Source organism: Prosopis cineraria, unplaced genomic scaffold (assembly GCF_029017545.1).
Source record: "Prosopis cineraria cultivar Desert tree isolate PC_DT_omini unplaced genomic scaffold, ASM2901754v1 PC12, whole genome shotgun sequence".
In the NCBI taxonomy this organism is placed as follows: domain Eukaryota; kingdom Viridiplantae; phylum Streptophyta; class Magnoliopsida; order Fabales; family Fabaceae; genus Prosopis; species Prosopis cineraria.
The window spans coordinates 43,608,099-43,630,210 of NW_026555343.1; the positions used below are offsets into that span (position 1 = coordinate 43,608,099).

General features: G+C 34.0%; 3 protein-coding genes across 5 annotated transcripts; 1 reads left to right on the forward strand and 2 right to left on the reverse strand.

The window, feature by feature from the left end:
* Positions 1-7: 7 nt before the first annotated feature.
* LOC129289426 (beta-amylase 7-like) lies at positions 8-7,514 on the reverse strand. Its single transcript, XM_054926198.1, is given in 12 exon segments — positions 8-345; positions 1,750-1,969; positions 2,090-2,308; positions 3,043-3,303; positions 4,020-4,184; positions 4,408-4,602; positions 4,694-4,897; positions 5,169-5,246; positions 5,643-5,930; positions 6,145-6,483; positions 6,485-6,717; positions 7,057-7,514. Coding segments are annotated over 11 exon segments (2,103 nt in total). The 5' UTR covers positions 6,590-6,717; positions 7,057-7,514; the 3' UTR covers positions 8-316.
* A 4,480-nt stretch (positions 7,515-11,994) lies between these two features.
* Positions 11,995-16,441, forward strand: LOC129288857 (riboflavin biosynthesis protein PYRD, chloroplastic). 3 transcript variants are annotated; one of them, XM_054925656.1, is made up of 5 exons: positions 11,995-12,252; positions 13,371-13,685; positions 14,227-14,622; positions 14,887-15,185; positions 15,740-16,441. In XM_054925656.1, exons 3-5 carry the CDS (start codon positions 14,233-14,235, stop codon positions 16,356-16,358), a joined length of 1,308 nt encoding a protein of 435 aa, XP_054781631.1. In that variant the 5' UTR covers positions 11,995-12,252; positions 13,371-13,685; positions 14,227-14,232; the 3' UTR covers positions 16,359-16,441. The 3 variants fall into 3 exon arrangements, with proteins under 3 accessions (XP_054781631.1, XP_054781630.1, XP_054781632.1); XM_054925655.1 differs by lacking the exon at positions 11,995-12,252 and having other exon boundaries at positions 12,982-13,685; XM_054925657.1 differs by lacking the exon at positions 11,995-12,252 and having other exon boundaries at positions 12,983-13,685; positions 14,260-14,622.
* A 1,229-nt stretch (positions 16,442-17,670) lies between these two features.
* LOC129289678 (uncharacterized) lies at positions 17,671-21,584 on the reverse strand. Its single transcript, XM_054926486.1, has 3 exons — positions 21,283-21,584; positions 19,124-19,178; positions 17,671-18,210 (listed from the first exon to the last, which is right to left on the reverse strand). Exons 1-3 carry the CDS (start codon positions 21,493-21,495, stop codon positions 17,909-17,911), a joined length of 570 nt encoding a protein of 189 aa, XP_054782461.1. The 5' UTR covers positions 21,496-21,584; the 3' UTR covers positions 17,671-17,908.
* Between the last annotated feature and the right edge of the window lie 528 nt (positions 21,585-22,112).

Sequence of the window (22,112 nt, forward strand, 5' to 3'; positions counted from 1 at the left end):
CACCCCATAGCCAACTAGACAAATTATACTTCAACATCAAGTATGGACAAATTTTACACCCTAGGAAAAATGTGAGTTTCTAAATTTTGACAAAAAAAATTAAAAACAAAAAATACTTATCCTAATCTTCAATTGATTAACTACCAATTTGTATATATCATACAGTGAATAACAATCCTATTTCACTAATCTGCAACACAACAATATCATACGGCGAATGACAATCCTATTTCACTAATCTGCAACACAACACCCCAACTGCTTCGTAGGGTGAGCTATTAATAGTACCAAACGTACAGATTCTCTATCCAGCCTGCTATGCCTGGAGATCAAGAACGGCTTCCCCTGCAGTGAAAAGACAGTCAATAACCCCACCACATCACCATATTTGAAAGGATAGAGAGCAGCCTTTTCTTCATCTACTGTTAATTTAATGTTACATAAGTAAATTATATGTATATTAACCATATTAGAGTCAAAAAAAAGTCCCACATTTAGAAGATAAAACATAAATTAAAAATATATAAAGCTCAGAATGTGTTTAACCAAATTCCACATTTAGAAGAAAGAAGATAGATTAAGAATATATAAAATTTAAAAGGATGTCTAACCAAATAGCTTAAATTATTTTAGTGAACCAGACTACCCTCAAACATGCTTAATATAAAGAATTTAATATGATATCAAAGCCATTTGATTAGAAACCCAAAAAAAAAAAGAATGAAAAATGAAAAAAAAAATAATAAGAGATTAAAAAAGAAAAGAGCAAAGAAGAAAAAGAAGAAATTAAATAACCTAAGGTCTTTGAAACTTAAAAAAAAAGTATAAGCCCAGACAAGAAGAAGAAAAAAAATGAAAAAAACTGAGGAAAAAAGGAAGAAAAGTATTAGCATCAAAGAAGAAGTCTCACATCTAGAAAATAGATTAAAAATGAGAAAACATACATTTGGATCCCTGCACTTTGCTCAAATTTTGCTATAGATCTCTACACTTTTTTTCAGTATTATAGGTTCCTACACTTTTATTTTTCGGTGTTGTAGGTCTCTATAACACCACTTATGAAGAAACCTAAAACATTGAAAAATAAAAATGTAGGGACTTAAAAATACCACAAAAAAAAATTGCAGGAATTTATAATAAAATTCGAGCAAAGTATAGGGTCTCAAAGTTACGTTTTCCCATTAAAAATATGTAAAATTTAGAGCGTGTATAACTAAATGGTTTAAACTATTTTGATGATATAGACTACTCTCAAGCATATTTAATATAAAGAGTTTAATAAACCATGGTTGAAATTGAAATTATGTGTTTTTTTCATTTTGGCCAACTTGCAATTGCTGTATCGAGATTACATTGACTGTGAATTTGTGATAAAATACATAGAAACATGACCAGCTCAAACCACAAACGCGGCCTAAGGTAGCCCACTATCTAAATGAATGTTACGAAATTGGTCCCTGCTATGACTATCCATCATGAATCAGTTTAAATGTTGGGTGTTGTATGTATAGAGGCTAGTGAATGAAATCTAGTGTTCAATACAGAAATAGCCAGGTTATAGGACTATGCCTTTCTTCCCTCAGAATAAGGCTATATCAATTCAAGATCACCATTTCTTGAGAATTGTGCTAATTATCAATGACGCAAGCATCCTTCTTACCAAGGCCAGAGAAAAGCATTATTTTCTATATATCATAGATATTTCCAGAAATTAACAGGAGGAAGAAAATGAATGTTTCAGTGCCTTACCATGCATTCTCTTCACAAATCGTTCGAACTCTAAGAAGTTATGTCTTTCCATAAGAAGTGGACTTAGTCTCAGGTAAGTAAACGATGTAAAATGTTTTCCATCTGGATCATTCATGGGCTTGGCGTTATCCAAAATCTTATTATAGCCAACTCTACTTAGGCAAGGAAGTGCGTTCTCACTTGAAATGGGGAGGCAAACATCCCAAGCTGCATTCAACACCTGCCACGCACAATTAGTTGGAATTGAAAAGATCAATCATTACCACAAGTTCTTTCCAAATGAATGGATTATGTATGAAACTGACAAATAGAAAATCTCCAGTCAGGATTAGATACTTACCTGCCAGACTAATCCCTCAGGATCTGAAAATGCCCCTGGAAAGTCCTCGTGCTGGTTCAATGAGTGCAGGTCAGCGCAAGCTAAGCTTAAACTTGCACCATTCTTCTTTAGCATTGTCATGATTGCAGCATAACCATCACGATTGCATGGGTTATAAAACCCGGCAGTTAATTCGGCAGCATGGCTCACTGTCTTGTAACACCAATGAATACCTGATAGCTGTTAAGAAATTAAAATATAGCAAACAGACTGTATCAAGACTCAACAAATTAAATACCTTCCGTTGCTCTGATAACTAGTATTACCAAACAAAGAAATTGGAAAAAAAAAAAATCAACACCCAAATTTCTTTTCCACCAAAGTAAAAAGGAAAAAGAAGAAAAAAAGAAATAGAAATAACCATCCCAACTTACAAAGAACATAGACACACAAACACAAAAGATCCACCTTCAAATAAATAACTAGTTAAATATGACAAATTTTAAGGTCGCGTCTATTTCATGGAAAATAACAGAAATTTTTTAAAAAGACGGTTTTAGGAGTATTATAGTCTTAATTCCGTTTTCAATAAACAGCTGTGCTCCAAAAATATACAGTAAGTTAAAATTTTGTCAAAACAATTTTCTATTTTAGGTTAAACAAATGAAGCTTAAAGCAGTATGAATGTAATAATTAGATTCTTAGCTATGATGACATGGCTCATACTGCACAAAGAGATGGGGACTGCAAAGATTATACAAATCCCTGGGTAATTAGAAAAAAATCATTCAGGTTCAGAAAGATTTATTCAAATCTCAAATTGGTAATTAGAAAAAAATCATTCAGGTTCAGAAAGATTTATTCAAATCTCAAATTGGTAATTAGAAAAAAATCATTCAGGTTAAGAAAGACTTGTTCAAATCTCAAATTACAATATGATCTTTAAACCCAAAATTTCTTCTCCTCCAGCTCACCTTTGCAGCAATGCAGGTTCCCTCAAAGGCTAATTTTGCCAGAGAAAGTACAGAATTTCCATGATCAACCAAAACCTGAGAGTACCAGCTAAGAAAAAACCTGCCATAGTAACCATCATAATCTCCTCCATCACAAAAGAAACCTGTTTCATGTGGTTGCGAGTTATAGGTACCAGCATTATCTGGTCCTCTAGCCCATGTGGGGTGTCCCCTTGTTTCAGCCGCCTTCCGAAGGCTTTTTAACAAATATTGATCATAGCACTGCCCACAGAGAATAAGAGCAAGGAGCAAAGAAGAGGAAGAGATATAAGGCGTATGGGCAAAAGAATAGCAGCAAAATCAAGTGAAGACCACAAGAATAACATAACGATCCAAAGGCTATAGACAATAGTCCCAAAAAACAAGAACTCATCCTTTATCTTTCTGTTATCATCCAAGGCTTAACTCCAGTAAGCTAAATCAACAAAAAAGTTAGGTGACAATCCCAGTCATAAGGAATAAGTTAAACAAGCAAAAAACAAGTGAAGCAAGTAGCTGAGGATAAACTGGTGTAAAACAAGCTAAAAATTAAAACCCCCAGGGGGGGAGGGGGTTGGATGAAACACTTATTCGTCAGTTATGAGAACAGGATAGGCATTGGCAACATGATTCCACCTCGTTTTTGCTTTTTAGTTATCATTTCTTTCATTAAATCACCTCAAAATATCATTCACCGAAAGAAAAGCTGAAAATATCAATGTGACAAAAGCCTCACATTCTCTAAGGGATACAGAAGGGAAGACTCAGCATCATTGAATTTGAATTGATATCAGGGAATCTTGATATAATATGCAGGATCAAAAGCTTTTTTTTTTTTTTACTTTGGCCAAAAAAAGAAAAAGAAAAGAAAAGAAAACATTTTTTGTGATGAAAAACCAAATGTCAAAAATTGGAAACGCAGGTAACAAAAACTACAGCACTCCAAAGAAAATGATTACCTGGAATTCACCAATACCAGGATATCTCCAACCATGCTTTACAGGACAAGATGGGTATCTTAGCTCCCCACATGGACCAAGTCCAACTTCAATCATGGAGATTATACCATCCTCAAAATACTCATCAAACTCTACCCTGAAGCTTCTCATGAAGTCAAAATAAACCTACAACAATGTGCAAAATGGATAACATTTAAAATATGATTCTAAAAAAGCTACTAGAGAAAATTATGAGCTAAGAAAATTTTGTACAAAGGGCAAATAAAGCTCTCCAAGGCCAGTTTAAAAACTACTTCAAGTTTTATGGATATGGCTGTCTACATATGGAAAGTCATTTCATGATAATTTTATCCAATAACAATAATAGTTATTATCATGCCATCAATACCTCTAAAGCAGTTCGACCTCTTAAAACCCGTTCCTTATCTATTCCCCAGGAAAGGCATTCAGGGTTGTGCCTTCCCTCTCTATCAGTGAAAAAAATGTTAGGATTGCTCCTACCAATTTCAGCAACCCAATGGGGTATTGGAATACAAACATCATCACCAAAATTGCCTCCACATTCATGAAAAGACATCACAACCTGGCCAAGTGTCCACAAAACCCTTTAGAAAATCCAGATTGTATGAGCAAGAGACTAACTAACAATAATTAAAGTACTCTGAGAAACTCACCTGCAACTTAAGCTTAAGTTCACGTACCATCTGAAAAAGTTTCTTGTAACCATTCCAATTATACTCCAGAGGGGCATGCGCCTCCACTATGCCCCACCAGCAGTCTACCATAACACCATCAACATGCAACGATTTCAACACCCTCAGCTGCTTTAAGAGACCATCCAGATCAACAAGTTCACACTTCATATTAATGACACCCAACTGCCACCAGCAGCAAGAATACAACGTATGTTAGATCAACATTTAGCAGCTATCTACAATAGCCTAAGACAACATAAGAATTTATCAACATTTCTCTTTCTCTCAATCAATTAAATAAACTTTCCAGAACTCTGCATTTAAAATTTGTAGAATAGCCACTCACTAAGAGGCATATTTAGATTCCCTAGCTACACAGCAGTCAGATGAAGGAAATCTAGAAAAATCACTTCAATGAAATAAAAAGACAAAGTAGGATTAAAAAATAGCTCACCGGTAGCATCACATAAACTGGAACAAATGGGGTACCAGCAAAATCACGCTCAGGTAATCTGTGGGGCATGTCCACAATCTAGAAAGGAGAATGACAGTGCTGAGAGAATTACTTGTTTAAGATACCATAATCAAATTATATACAAAATAAAAAAGATGAATATGCCCTTATATTAGCACATATTAGGGTATCATTTCAAGATATTCAGATCTTTGGGACAATCAAATAAAGGAAAAAGAGACCATGGCAAAGGAAGAACCAATATAATTGACAGGCAAGCATGATATTAGGTTCTCATTTTGCCTTCATTAAGGTCCCTTTTTATTCACAGCCTCTAAACATGCATCATCACAAATCAGGGCACCAAGTGACTGATATCATTATGATTATTAATTATTGATCAATCATTCAATAACCAGTTCATGCCGTTGCAGGCTAATAGTGACTTGGAGGCTAATAGCTTAAACTTAGTACCTGCTTCTCCTCAACATTATGCGTTGAACAGCCAATGAGAGGATGGTTGTCCCTCTGTTCTTCTCCACTCCCCATCATAGACGATGATTGAGACTGGGAACCTTGGGTTAGATCATAAGGTGATGGAGCTGGCATAAAAACACCTTTCAATCGACTTGCATTATACTCTGCAGAGCTCCTGTAGCCTGAAGTGGCTCCCTTTAGGGAAGCAAGTGTAGCCTGTTGTGAAGCCATATGGGAAGCTGATGATGTCACCACAGTAGAAGTACCACCAGCTGGCCTCTGACCCTATAAATTTGATAAAAATTACCATTGGGATATTATTCTAATTTCTAAGATTATTAGTACTCAAACACAAGATACACACAACAGTGGTAAGATAGTTTACAATCATTATTTCATAAATTGAGTAAGAAGTATAAACATCAATAACTAAAAATCCATTGTATTTAACACCAATTCAACCAGAGATTATCTTACTTCAGTCTCAACTTATAAATACCTGAGATCTCGAAGGAAAAGTAGTGCCATCTGGAAGAACCACCCATCCAGCTTCCCTTGCCAGAGCAGCAATGACATCATTTATGTCAGCTCTAACTCTAAGATTATAGTTGCCATGCCTCCGAAGGCCTGCCAAAATCCTAGCAGTTATAGCCCTACGATGCCTCTCTCTTATCTTTGTTCTCTCTTTCTCTTCTAGAGGCCTACACCTTCGAGTACCCCCACCTGGAGTACTCGCTTGTTCTTGAAATTGCTGGTGCTGTTGAAAAGTATTGTTACCACTAACAGTTCCCATCCCACCATCAACGTCTACCATCACTGGAGCATCACCATGATTAGCTACAGTCTCTTTCATCATCATCATCATCCTCCTCTTTCACATCCATTCCCATTTCTTCCTCATCATCTTCACTTGTTCCAATTAGCTTCTGCATATCAGTTGCCATGATCCGTTGTCTGAATCTTCAATTCAATCAGAAACTACTCTGGTGATTTGTTAGTAGCCAATGCCATTGTGTCTACAAAAGGTTTCCGTTTTGAAACAGTGAGGCCAAGTAAGTTGTAATTTCAAAGGCTGCGCCAAACAAAAGCACAATCAGTTTTGTACAATCAATTATCAACAAGAAGCCTTAAAACATAACATTATAGTTCTAGTAGGGATCCAGAAAGCAAAAATTTACACTGAATTTCCAGACACTCTGATGACTTAGTTCGGCTCTCATCACTCAAGAAAAATATTATATTTCAAGAGAGAAATTTAGGATTCTCCTGGACAGAAGTTTTAGGAACGTTCTACTTGGTCTGCTTCGAACAAAGGCTCAGGTTCCAAGCATAAATCTCATCCAAGACTACATTTTTAGCCTACAGAAAATCTTAAAAAGTGCCGAGACCCAAAATTCCAGCTCAACCTTACCTCTACGCGCGAAATCATAGTTCGTTGAACGGAAACCACAGCAGATCCGTCTTCCTGCTTCGAAATCTGGCAATTCCGTCGCCCTTATAGGGATATAAAAAGGTATACTTTTCCGGCGACCGGCGCGGCGGTCCGGCATCGATTCATGGGGGATGGCTGGGATCGAAGAAGATGAAAAGCAGAGGACACGGTGGCGACGGCGATGTGCGGCAGGTGAAAGGTGATGTCAGGTCAGGCCGGCGATGAAAAGCAAGCGTGTGAGGGAAGGTGCTCGCTCGTGTGTTGGGAGTTTGGCACGAACGGGGCGTGCGATGCGTGTTTTAGTTTATCAGTTATCAGTTATCAGTTATTCACTTATTTGAGAGAAATGCAAGCCGGATGGGGCGCGTGCCGGTGAGACGAACAACGGGTATGACCCATGCACGGGATGTGTGTGATCCCATGCCATTCCCCAAGGGCTGATTTTGTCACCGCAGTATTATGTCCCCCATGGAGGGTAGAGGTAGGAATCAACATGAGCCGGCTCTTAATGATTCAGACGTTAAAATTTAGTCTAATTTTAAAACTCAACCTTTATTTACACAGCACAAAACTTAGCCTTAAACCTTCTTTCCTTAAAAAAAAAAATCAACATTTTAATTTAAATAAAATATTTTAAAATTTAACATAAAATAAATTAAAGCCTCACATAAAATTTGATAAAAATTTAAAATTTTAAATTTAAGATAAAAATTAAAATATTTATCAATATAAATTTAAATCCTTCTCCTTATCATCTAAAATAAAATATTAGATCCTCAAATGTAAATCTACTTGTTGAAGATGGAAGTAAAGATTTAATATCAATTATCTCGTAATTTTTTTCATCACCTATGATAAATATTAATTAAATTGTGTCATTATCAATTAAATATATGTATGTGTGTATGTATATAAGATAATCCAACTTATCAAGACTTGAAAGGCTGTCTAGGCCCAAACCTTTTTTACAAAACTTATAAGGGCCAAATCTTCAAACCTTATTTTAAAAAAAATTTTAAAGTTCAAACTTTTATTTAAACAAGTGCTTAGGCCTAGTCATTATTTTTGACTCTAGTGGAGGGTTTTATGGATCATAACTATATTAGCCAATGTGTTGTATGTCACAATAAATTAGTCTCCGAGGGAGAGAGCGATGACCCCTTGACAAAGTGGTATCAAAGCTAGACCTAAATTTGTCTAGTTGGCGTGCCACCTGTGATGAGAGGGTTACAAATTGGCCAGAGGAGTTGTTATGTCTACATCGGAAAGACTTAAGAAGGGTTTGGGTTATTTGCACACCCCAAAATAGAATAATAGCCCAATAGCAACAGTCTTCAAATCATTTTTTTAGAGAATTATTTTAAAGTCCTAAACAACACAATTAAATATTATAAAGTTCATCAACAATCATGCAAAAGAAAATTATAACTATTTTAATTGACATTTTTCTTTACTAAAATATCAATGAACTTTATTGTATTTAAATGTATTGTATGAAACTTGTATGTAATTTTTCTTTTTTTAGAATGATAATCAGGTTAATGAATTATTGACAGTCAAGTCCCCAACAAATTTTTTTACAAAATGAATTATAAATATCAATTCAAATAATTATAAACAGAAATTTAAAAGTTATATCTGATATTTAAATATTTATTTACAATTGAAACTTATGCATTTGTAATAATTCATATCGATATTTTTAACTTATTTGTAAAAAAATTATTAAGAATTAAATTGATATTAATTCAGTATTTTAAGATCTAACTGTAATTGCCCTTTTTTTTTATGTCTTGAAAAGAACATTTGGCTTAAGATGTATTCATCCCACCTCTATTACAAAATACAAATGACTATCTCATTAGCTATGCTATTAATTTTATGGAAAAAAAATCAATTTTACTCATTTTTGAATTGAAAATTTTAAAATTTGTATTACATTCTTTATTATAATTAATAAGTCTAAATATGAATAATATTAAAAAATAGCAATTGATATCTCATCAAATACCTTATATAGTTATATTAAAAATTAAAAAATCATTCCATAAAGCCTCTTATAACAAGGACTGATAGGATAAGAGGGGGTTTTTTTTTTTTTTAAAGGAAAATATCATCCAAGGACCATTGAGGTAATTTGATATTAAATAAGGACCAAAAAATTTTAAAATATCACTGCAAAATCAGGGGACTGGTTTGAAAATGATTTTAGATGAGAAAAGACTGAAATACCCCTATTTTTCTTATTCTTTTTTTAACTTGTCAATTAACAAATGGTTTCTTATTTAACGAGAATGAATACTTGTTAACTAATAAACAGCTATTCCTTTCATTTAAAAATGTAAGGCATTTTTTAAGAAATTGGATGTTTAAAAATGTAAGGTATTTTTAGTCTTTCGAGGTGTAATCATTATTTTTTTCAAAAATGCCCCTATTAATAGTGACTTTATATTTATTATAGGGTAGTTAATAGAAGTAAATATAAAAAAATAGAATTAATTTAAAAGTAAGTAAAAATTTTATTGAGGGTGAGATTCGATTAAAAATACCTTATATTTTTTAACGGAGGAGTACTTGTTAAAATATGATATATGCTTATCTCTTTTGACAACCAAACTTTTTAAAATTTTGAACTTATTAATTAGTTCATGGCTTTTTGTTGAATGTAAATGCATACTTGCTAATTAACAAATAACTACTTGTTGAAACATGATCTACACTTGTCCTTGTTGGCAAAAGTGGGTAAAATCATTGTATGAATTGTGTTCAAGGACACTGTTTTTAAAAGCTATTCTGTCACACTAAATTGATTAGTGGCAACTTTCCAAAATTAAATAGACTCTTCCTACTAAAAACAAGAATATAGAACAGCAAAAATTCATAAAATAAACTCAGGTATATACGCAAATAAAGCAATGTGATAAAAGAAAAGAGAAAGGCTAAAAGCTCAAAGGCTCCTATAAAACATGCGGCAAACATTGCCTTTTATAGACAATGATCTCAAAAAATTAGAAAATAAAACTACCTTAATCACATTTAAAAATCCGTTACAAAAATAATAAAGCTAAATAAATAGATTTAAGTGGGGCGTTATAGTAATCAATATTATTAAATTATAATATTTCTTTTAAAATACTCATAAATATTTTATAATATCCAACAATCCACCAAATATTTCAAAATGAAGGAAATTTTTTTGAAAAACTATCTTATACAAATAATTTGTTGAAAAATTGCCTAGTACCACATCTAACTCATGCACAATTGTGTGTGAGATTTCATTTCTTCTCTAAACCCATTTATTAGCCCAAAATTACATTTTAGTATTTATAAACTAAGGCCTCCATTCATTTAAACAACATGAGACTTAATTTTTTGACACAATTGCAACAATTTCCACATATGTCAAAAAGATCATTGTCATCTAAGTTATTCACATAGAAGATGATCACTTTGAATGTGGTGTCTTTCGACTTGAACCTAACCTAAATTAATAAAATTTAGCACGCAAAAAAGTTAGTGTAACATTGTTATTGAACTAATAGATCTTAATCATATACCAGAGGTCTTATTAGTTGAATTATACCCTTACAATTTTCATTGTTAATGATGGTTTTGCACGTTATCAGCCATGTGCGCGTTTGGTTTTAACAAATGCTCCAAAGATTTTGCCACGATCTCATAAAAGTGGCCTCACTCTACATTCATATAAGTAATGTCATCAAGTATATCTGTAATGAATACACCATCTAAAAAGAACTATGAAAATTATTAAGAGCTTTAGTACAGCCTCCGGTCAATGCATTTTAGCAAAACTAATAAGTGACTTATTCTTATCCATTAAACTTTCTTAATAGGATCTCCAATCATAAAGGTTGAGTTAAAATTACCATTAATTTCAAATAGGCTTAAGTCCTATTTTCCTTGACATTTTAATAATGAAAATCATCCTCAAGGGCTAGTTAATGGATCCGTTAGATTTATATATAATCCCACACAATTGATTGAGATAACTCCCTTTTTTTTAGCATGCTTAATTATAACTTAAACAATGTCATCTAATGCCATTGTTTTCTTTACAATAGCTATTGTCATTTGACAATCACAAATCATCGACATGGCTTATATCGGTTTTACTCACAATAGAATATTTACTAAGAATTTTTTTAATTATTTAGCGTCATTATCAACTAACTTTAGAGTAATAAAATTTGGCTCACATGATAACTTATTTAAGTACCAATAGATTTTTCCTCCTCTGAATATCAAATTCAACTTACATCATTGTATTATTTTAATATAATGAAAATTTATTATATGTGATACCTGTATTTATTGTATCCCTCAAATACTTATTTGTCTCCTTTTTTATGAGATTATTTGATATGCTCAATTTCCACACAACATAACTATATCATGGGATTAACATTAATTAATGCAGTAAACTCTCTAAAATTTGTATATACATATTTAGATTGAGCAATAGAACCATCCCATTTTCATTTTTTATTTTAAAACATGTTAGTATGTATCACATGAATGCTTATCGACAAGTGTCGGTTTTATATCAAAATAATTGCGAAGAAGATTTTCTACAATTTAGCCTTCAATTTTAGGTAATACACTCTAACTTTATTATAATTGTATTATTATATTTGTTTTCATCACTATTAAAAGTAGATTATCTCTAGTGAATTTTCTCACATGAATTTGTAATTCAATTAACATTCGTATATTTTACATAACAGAAATTTATTATACACAATATCATAATTCACAATATTTTTTAAATATTTTATTTATCTCATGAAATCATAACACATTAACAAACTATTATTTAAGTAAAATTATACTAATAATAACTTAGGAGAGGATTTTAGTGTTTCAATCAGGTTCTGCTTCTTCTCTATCGTTCGTGTTCTTTGTCGTTGACTATATACCTTCTACATTCAGATTGCGCGCATGCCTTGCAACGTCATTCCTTCTCCGTCTCAGAGTCAGATTCAGAGCCAACGTCGTTCTCGTTTCATTCACTTCTCACAGTTTCGCTCGTCTTCTTCTTCATCTTCTTCACCCCTTTTCAATTAAGCTCTCGCTCGCCGTTCTGAGTCGCCGCCGCCAGCGCCCCTCCTCCTCTATACGCTCTTAAACTGTCTCGCCATTTCCAGCTTCCAGGTGTGTTTGAGCGTTTCCTTCTGCTATAATTTTTCTTCTTCTTCTTCTTCTTTTCCCGATTTCTTTCCCCGTTGAAGGTTGCCAGTTGCAGGTACCGGCGCTCTCGTTTGGCTGCGTGTGTTTTTCCTTTGCTTTTTATTTTTATTTTTTTCAGTTTTCCTGAAACTGATGAAAGCTTTGTTATGATCCCATTATTTCGATTGATCTTGCAACTCTATCATTGGATACTAGATTAGGGGTGTGTTTAATTCAGAGAGATGAGGAAGGGATTTTAATTAAAAAAAAAGGGAGAGTGATTTAAATGAATCTTTATTTAATTTTAGTTTAAGAAGAGAATTAATGATTAGTTGATAATTTTATTCTTATTAATTTTAAGTAATTTTTTTATTTGATTTATTATTAACAATATTTATGTTGTAGTTTAGTAACTATATTGTTTTAAAAATATTAATTATATTAATAATATTTTTTTAAAAAATAAATATATTAATATTATATTTTATCAATTTACTTAATGAAAAAACATTAAAATTTTAGACAATAAAAATTGTATATCAATTTTGCGTAAGGTGATAAAATTTAGTAAATTACAAGAGAGATGAGGAAAGATAATGTATAATTTTTTAATATTAAACATAATTTAAAATTTTTAAAATAATAAATAAATAATTTAGTAATACTTTTTTTTCTCTTCTTACCTTAAAAAAAATTTCAAATTGAAGGAGAAACTCCCTTTTCCTTTCATTTTTTAACCAAATAAAGACCTTTCATTTTCTTTCTTTATAAAATACCAACGGAGTAACTCCTCTCAATCCCCTTCCCCTCCCCTTAAAAAACCTCCACCCAAACACACTCAGTTTTTTTGGTATGTTTATTCACGTGAATGTAGTTCAATCTTAGAAAAAAAAAAAAAAAAAGAAGCCCGGACGGTTCGGGCTTCAGGACCAGCCCGATTAGTAATAGTGAGAACTGGGGACTGCGGATGAGCAATGATTTTAGCTTGATAAGGCCAACGCCGGCAGGGATTTGGCTTCCTCCACGAGTCTGAAGGATTTGTCTGGTCGAAGGTTAGTGGAAAATTTGAGTGTGGTTGGAGTTGTTGACTTCGATTTTCACAGATTGATGGCACTCCGATCCACCTGACTGAAGATGAAATGGTACTAGGCGACTGGTGATAGTTTCCACCTCCAACTGCAGCGAACGAGTACAAGAAATTAGGCCTTGTAGCCGTGCTTTCGCTTACTTGATTACTGGGAAGACGAGGTGGTTCGGAACGAATCTTGCACGTCAACGGGCAGTTGTATAAATAGCTATAAAAGAGGAAGCAGAATCAAAAAGAGGGTGAATTGTCGAAAAGCAAAGAGAGTCAACTTGAGAGAGAAAAGGAGTTAGAAGGGAAGGAAGCAAGATACCTTCAAATAAAAAATATAGAGGTAATCTCTTCTACCCTGATTCTTGCACTATCATTGCTAAAACTTACATTACTGTCTCGTTGAATTTTGCTAGCAGGGTAGATTTAGGTAAATTTTTAAAATGCTTTGCTGACGGGTGAATTTGGGTAAGCGTTGAAACCGCCTGTGCCGATGGGTGTTGATATATATGAATCGAAATTTTAGTTCTCTTCATGCCCTGAATTGGACGTTGATTATGCTTAATATGTTTTAAGCTAAAAAATATCGTAATGCTCCTATGTTTTTATAAGTGCAATTTCCAGAAAAAGAAAGACTCTATGGGTGACTCATTTTATAACACAAGCGGGTTCCATTATTCAATTGCGGGGCCCCTTCATTAACAATTTTTGCATTTGCATCCATGACGTTTGAAGCTTCGTAATCGTAGGTGTGATGAGTGATTTTGTTTTGTATCATCCTTATGAAATTAAGATATATAAAAACTAGGACAATGTCTTGTGTTGTCTGTTTTTTGTGTGACTTAGTTATATCTTCTTTAATAATTTTTATTATACCTTTCCAGCAAAACATGAAAACACTGGGACTTTCACTTCAGGATAACATTCTTTCTTCACCCAAATTACTATTCAATGCCACTCCTCAAAGTCTGGCATCTCTTCCTTCGGCTCAGAAACCATCTAAGCTTGGGATGAGACGAGGTTTGACTCCCAGATTTTACGAATCACTATTGTGGGTGAATAGAAAGCCTGTTTGGAGTAGTTCTTTTCATTCTATAAGGGTGCAATGCAACCATAATGGACAATATGATGATGGCTTTTACATGAGAAGATCTGTAGAGCTTGCAAGAAAGGCAATTGGGTTAACCAGCCCCAATCCAATGGTTGGATGTGTCATTGTGAAGGATGGTGAAGTTGTTGGTGAAGGGTTCCACCCTAAAGCTGGGCAGCCTCATGCTGAGGTACCTACTTTTTTCAATTTATAATGCGTGTAGAGGGAAACTTATATGCATTGTTATATATTGAAAACGTTTTTGGTCTTCCCTTTAGTGAAATATTGTCATATTTTAAACTGGTAAAATGAATTTTACAAATTATGATGTGAGAAATTTAGGAAACTAATGTATAATATTATGGAGATCTTGCCTTAATTGTGATTCTTTTCTGGAATTTACTCAGAACATCCTTGTTTGGTGCTTAATTTGTCAAGTCTGGGTATAAATTAGGTGTTTGCTCTGAGAGATGCGGGTGATTTGGCTGAGAATGCCACAGCATATGTGAGCTTGGAACCTTGTAATCATGTGGGGAGAACTCCACCTTGTACTGAAGCTCTAATTAAAGCCAAAGTGAAAAAAGTTGTGGTTGGAATGGTGGATCCAAACCCTATTGTGGCCTCCAAAGGGGTGCATAGATTGAGAGATGCTGGAATTGAAGTTGTTGTGGGTGTAGAGGAAGAATTATGCAAGGGCCTCCTTGAGACCTATACTCACCGTATGTTGACAGGAAAGCCTTTCGTTGCTTTAAGGTAATTTAATTCCACCTCTATCAATTGGTATTTTTGCTTAATTAAAAGAAGTTTTGTGGGTGCACATTGGCTCATGAAACCTTAGGGGCATCTAGGCCACAAACCGGAAAACTACTGGGCCATGGTCAGGCCTTCTTTGGATGCCCAACTTCCCACTGATCAGTTGTCCGGGTTAGATTGATCCCTGGCCTCACCTATTTACACCTCTATCTATTTGATGATTTGCCTGGTTTTTTATACTCCCTCCGATTCTTATTATAAAACACTTTTAATCATTTTATGCATTTTAAGAAAAATTAATTTTTTTTCTTGATATAATAAAAAAGTGAAATGTACTTTTATTTTTATCTTTGGCTTTAAATAATAATATAACTACGTTAAATACTTTCACGCTAACTAAGAAGGAGTAAAATTGGAAAAAATGGTTTAATTATTATAACATGTCCTACATTTTGGACCAAAAATTACTTTTAGAAGTTGTCTTATAAATAGGACCAGAGGGAGTATCTTAGATGGACTTGCATTTCATAACATAGTATATTCCTGCATAGCAGATATTCCCTTTCTCTCAATGGAAACTTTCTGGACGTACTTGGAGGTACAGCTGCAGGTTGTGGCGGATACTATTCGCGGTTATTACAGGAATATGATGCTGTGGTACTTTCATCTTCATTATTTAGCGAAAACTTGCCATTGCCTTCTTCCCAGGAACCTGGAGCTAATCAACCAATGCGTATTATACTACGAAGGAATTCTAGTTCTTCAAACCAAGCTTCTTTTGTCATTAAAGAAGTTACGGGTAAAGATATAATTTTTACAGATAACAATACAACAGAAACAACCGAAATGGCTCAACAAGGAATTGAAACTGTGGCTGTTGATGAGGTAAATCTGGATTTGATCTTGGATTACTGTTATTGTCAAGGTTTGTGCAGTGTTCTGTTGGATTTGAGGGGCAGTTTCTCTGAGTTTGAAGAGCTTGTCAAGGAAGGTGTTGAGAAGAAATATTTCAACAAATTTGTGACGGAAATTTTGCCAGTTTGGAATGGATCTGTGGAGATGGATCCTCCAAAACCATTGAAGAGTTTAAAACAAGGAGTAAAAGTGATAAATCTACAGTCCAAAGCCTTAGATCAGAGTGTTGTAATCGAGGGATATTGTAGATTTGATTAAGCTGCCATTTTAGTTGTTGAAACTTGAAAGGTGCATGTTCCATCAATTCAACACATAAAAATAATTAATTACCTTCAAATCAATCCTTACTGAACAGCAGATCAATTTGATCCTGTCGCAAGTTTTGTAACCTCGTGTTAATTGCATTGAGCTATAATGGATGACTAGCAACCATGCAGATGCTTGCTACCAAAGAATAATGCCACTATTCATAACAGCTATGTTCGAGAAAATTGGTTCTCATGGATATGTTTTGAATCAAGAGTTTGAACCAATCTGATAGTAATAATCTCATGTCAACGCTATTGAATTTACCAATTTTTTTTTTTTTAAAGAAAAGTCGAATACAGGATTTTGCCTGTTGCTACTTCACCTTCGGGCTGCGAACTGGCTGTTTTTTTTTTTTTTGAAAAAAAAAATTTGGGGGTATTGCTTGTAATGTACTTAAACACTTCTCACATATTTCCTTGCTTCAATGCTGTGCTCGCATGCAATATTTTTGCTTTCGTTATCTTAAAAAGAAAAACTGCCGCCTTGCCAAAAGCTTCATATTTTGCTATCAACATCCATGTCAATATATATACATGCCGAAATTTATGCTGCAGAAAATCTGTTTAGTTTGCCGTAAGAAAAAACTCCGTAGTTAAGAATCATAAACGTGAAAATATATATCAAAATCGCAAATCAAATTGGAGGAATGATATTAAAGGACAAAAAATTAAACTTAAATTAAAAACAAGAAATATAAATCTAAAATATAAATCAAAGACCTCTCCATAAATTGGTATAAAGATTTGCTACCTTCATTTTATAATTTGCAATCATTAAAACAAGAATTTGCAAGTAAAATTTTTGAATTGATATATTTAACAATTTTTTTTTTGGCAAATCATGGAATAAGAAAAACAATTTTTTATACCAATTCACACTAAAGAACATTTGATCCTCATTTCAAATTTTCAAATGTTCAAGTCCTTATTCAAGTTTAATTCAATCTTTAGTCCTTCGATGTCATTATCCAATCAAATTTTTCACAAATAAAATAAAATTTGTGAAGACGAAAGTTAACTTAAAATGGGCAAACAAGGTGTCTTTACTACAAAGAAAATGAAAACAACTTATCTCAAATTAACCTGAAAATAGATTGCAATATCAAAATATAATTACTTCAACATATCTTCCAGCAAAAAATAGCCGACATAAATGTAATGAAAATGATTAGCCTGTAAATTAAATTTCCGACAGAAAACAAGTTCCATCCATTTGCTACGAGTCATCATTCATGATATGACAATTTAGAAGGCATGGCCTATTCACCAAATAACGAGATTTGAAGATTAATTGCTAATATTGGAACTATAGGAATCATTGTTGATGCGTGTCGAACGCATTTAGTTTAGGGGGGAAAATGGTAAGCCAGGAACAACACATAACATTCAGAAGAGGAAAACTCTTCCATGATAAAATTTTCTGGTAATCATCCCTACTAAGGCAATGAATTGGTGGTGTTAGAAATGAGCGGTATAGATTGCGCAGGTTAAAATTTCTTGTTAGTCTGAGGCAAGACATGGCAATGGATGCTTAGCTCGAAATTGTTCCTTTGTGATACCATAATAGACAGCAGGCTTGCCTGGGTAGGTGATGAAATTCCAGCCAAAAGCAGATCCTCCAACAATATATGTCCCCTGCGACTGTCCATCTTCTACCTGCTGCTTCTCAAGGGCAACTGGTGCTGAAATCTTACTTTCAGATTGCCTTCCAGGTAATGGTGTTTTGCCTTCCAAGTTCTCGCCAGATGAAGCCTTGCTTTCCTGCACATTCTGTTTGCATAATTCAACCAGTGTCTTCAACTCTGCAGTCACACGCTGAAGTCAAAGGTCAATTTTAACCAGCTAAAAATACAACAGTGACTTAAGTAACGATTTTATCTCTATATTTCCAGACAGCTTTGGCTTTATTCCCCAAAAGTTCACTAGTGCTAGAACTAGTCCCTGAAAATAAATTTATTGCATGGTAGTCCTTTTAGCATCTTTTGGCTTCTGGATTAAAGCCTTGTACTGATTGCACTCACCATTAGAAAAGATGGCAGGTATATATTTGATGGCAGATTCAAGAATACACGAGGCTAAATAAAAAAATTGTTGATATTCAGATGACCAGCCCAAACCCGCATAAGACTTCAGTCACGTGCATAAAGGAGCTTATCGTTAACCTCAGCAGAACGTAACAAGCTTATCAAGAATATCACCATGTAATTCATACCAGCCAAGCCCAACTGATGAACCCAAGGATTTAAATTGCAGTCTGCAACCACAATTGCAGTTGTTGGTTTTGCACTGGCACCGATGACCACCTAAATTTAAAACCGTGGATCACTGTATTGCAGTTTTTGGTTTCGCACTGGCATCAACTACCACCTAAATTTAAAACCCTGGATCACTGTACTGCAGTTGTTAGTTTCGCACTGGCATCATCACCGCAACTACAGATTAAAACCCTGTACTAGCTTAAAGGATCTTCAGCAGAATCAATATAAGAACCCCACAACCAATTCTTTTTCCCCCACTATGTATCTATAAAATGGGGAATAGAAGGGAAATAGATGCAAAGACAATGATAAAAACAAAATTTAGTAGCATCTCAAGCTATCATAAGACTATTCCACAGCTCAGAATAATAACAAACTCATGCCATATGTAGAGATAGGGCATTGGTCAGTCATGCATTAAATAATTATAGAAAAAGATGCGCCTGTATGAGCTTACGTTCACGAATTTCATTAGATGCCTGGCACTTTTGGAAGTCAGGTGTTCGGAGTACCTACAAGATCAAATGGAGAAAGAGTCATATTCATCATATAGTATTTCAGGCACAAGAAGCCATTCCATGCACCTAGAGAAAAACAAATGGATAGGAATTACTTTAAACCATCAGAATGATTAAAAACCTGGTGCAATTATTGGATGCATACCCTTGTTAACTCAAAAGACAGACTTTTGAAGTGTTTTACAGCGAGCTAGGATCAAACCCAGGAAGATAAGCATAAATACATTGAACATTATGTAGTCAAAACATAATCTGGCAATAAACACTACAAGAGTTGAGCATAACAATAAGGTATCTTCTTAAATAAAGAGGGGGGCTTCAACAAGTAACTATTGTGAACAAATAGTTACTCACACCAACGTGCAGTTGATAAGGTACTCATTAAGAAGGGAAAATTATATTTGTAGTCCTTATAGTTTTGTTCAAGTTTTAATTTGATCCTATAGCTTAAATGTTTGTAATCAAGTCCTTAAAATTTTTTAAAAAATATTTTCATTAGCCCCTATTGTAAAATTTTGCAAGTATTTATTAAATTTTATTGGTATTACTAATTTCGTATTATCTTAATACTTCCAATTATTTTCATTTATAAAACACAAAAGTGATAAAAATAGAGAAAATAAAATAAAACTACTTGCACTGAAATAAACTTTCAAATCTAGGGACAAAATTTGAAATTAAGTAAATCTGTAGGGCCTAAAAGTATAACTTTCCTGTGTAAAATAATGAGCTGTCATCACTTCAAGTATGATTTTCACATTTTACTAATCACCACCACGCATGCCTTTTTAAACATGTGAAATAGGCATCAGCAGTAAGATACAACATAGAATAGAGATTGGATAGAGCGAAAATAACCATGATGGGAAAATGGTGAGCGAGAGAGCGCCATCACAGGTCAAAAAGATGCACCAACCCATGAATATTAGGACAGGGATGTGTAAAACCGAGATATCTTAAAATAGAAAGAAATCAAGAAGTCATGGTGAAATAGTGCAGATGCTTTCTAGGATGTCAGAAGAGATTACTGAGATCTAAGCTTGACATCATATATCAAACTTACTGAAAATGAGAGAAAATTGAATTACACGATTTGGCCTAAAGAACCTAATAATAAGGCCTACAAGGTTACAGATGTCTCAAGTTTCCCCTTGGAAGATAAGTTTTAGCACTCTGCATCCGCAGCTCATTTAGGTACAAAATACTTTTAACGGTCACTTCCACCTTACGTTCATCACTGAACAAATGCTACAGTGCTAAATTTATTCTTAGTCCTCAAATTGCTACACAACCAACAGTGCTATTTTCACAACACTCATTTTTTAGCCTTTCAACGGCACATGGTACAACTAAAACCATGCAAGAACAACTCTAAAAGATATCCAATAACTTGAAAGGTATCGTTTGGCTACAAATAAGTACAGTGCAAGTCTTTATTATCTTAAATTATCTTCGCTTAAGAGCACAAAGCATCTCCAAATATAAAACTTTGCTGTTAATTGAAAAATAATCCTGTGATTTGGATCTGATATTGGTCACCCACAAACCCATTTTCAGAAATTTGCCGGACAATAGCAGCATAAAAATGTGAGATTAAAGGCATCAACTCTCTACTATAGGCGCTAGACCTAGAGCACCAAATTTCATAGGATGAGAAGTGAATAAATTGTGCTGCTGCAGTTCTACCTCAGAATTTCCCAAGATTTATCTGCGTCTATCAATTCCGTCAACCAATAAACCACATTGAAAAATTAAATAAAAATTCTTAGCTTTCAACATATCCAGCAGTTAGATAGGTTCCGCTTCAAAACAAATCAAATCATTTATTCACTCACAAGTTTAGCGAAAGATTAAAAAAGATGGGTCACATCCCTAACATGGTATGCGCCGGTATAACCACTCTCAGGCCCTTGAGGGACAAATAGTTTATTAAATCATCCGACTTGGACCAAAATGTAAATATGAACTGGAAGGAACAAGTTCATAGGATTAAGAGTTCGTAAGGAACCCAAATAATTAAAAACAACAGAAATTGTACTCCCAGATAAGTATAATATACTCTAATTCTCAAGGTTTTCGCAAATGGTCAGCAATATACCTCGATGAAACGGGGACGAAGATCTCTGATAATAGCACGTATCTTAAATAAACGGGAATTTTGCAAGTGGGCATCACTTTCGAGAGGCCTCTTCTTGCTTTTGGGAGGAAGGGCAGCGGAAGCAGCAGGGGGAGGGGGCTGGGGAGGCAGAGTTGGAGCCGTGCTCGGTGGATCAGAGACTTGAGGAGCAGCCTGACCTTTTGATCCTTCCATCGATAATGAAGCCACTAGCCACACTGCGCCTTCTCACGGACAAAATTCGAAGTCTCGACTCTTGAGGGAGAAATGACCATGAAAGGGAAAAACGAGGATTTTTGATTGAGCGAAATGATTCCATTGTTAATACGAGGGTATATACGTATTTTCACATCTTGAAACTTCAGAAAAGGATGGTTTATTGGAATGCAAATTTCCATGATGGCTCGTTTAGTACACTTAAAATTAAGGTCAGAGAATTGAAAATGAAAATAAAAAAAATGCATGTTTGGTGTGCGTAGATTCAATCTTTATTGGAACCCATTTCTATCAAAATGGATGGAATTTGTTCCATCATTTCTCCAATAAAATTAAGTTCTATCAATCTCATTTTTAACCTCATCCTTTAACCTCTTTCTTCTTCTTTTATAAGGTGATGACTCACCTTCTTCTTTGATGATTCCATTGGCAATAAAACTTGACGGAAAAAGTTATAGTTAGTGGTGAAGCAACTGAAAAGGTAAGCTATGACACTAAAACTTTCCATTAACAATGAAACCACACATTAAAATGTTTTCAAATTGTATTGTCTCCTCCACTCTTTTTATGGCATCCCTTAATATTACTATCATTGT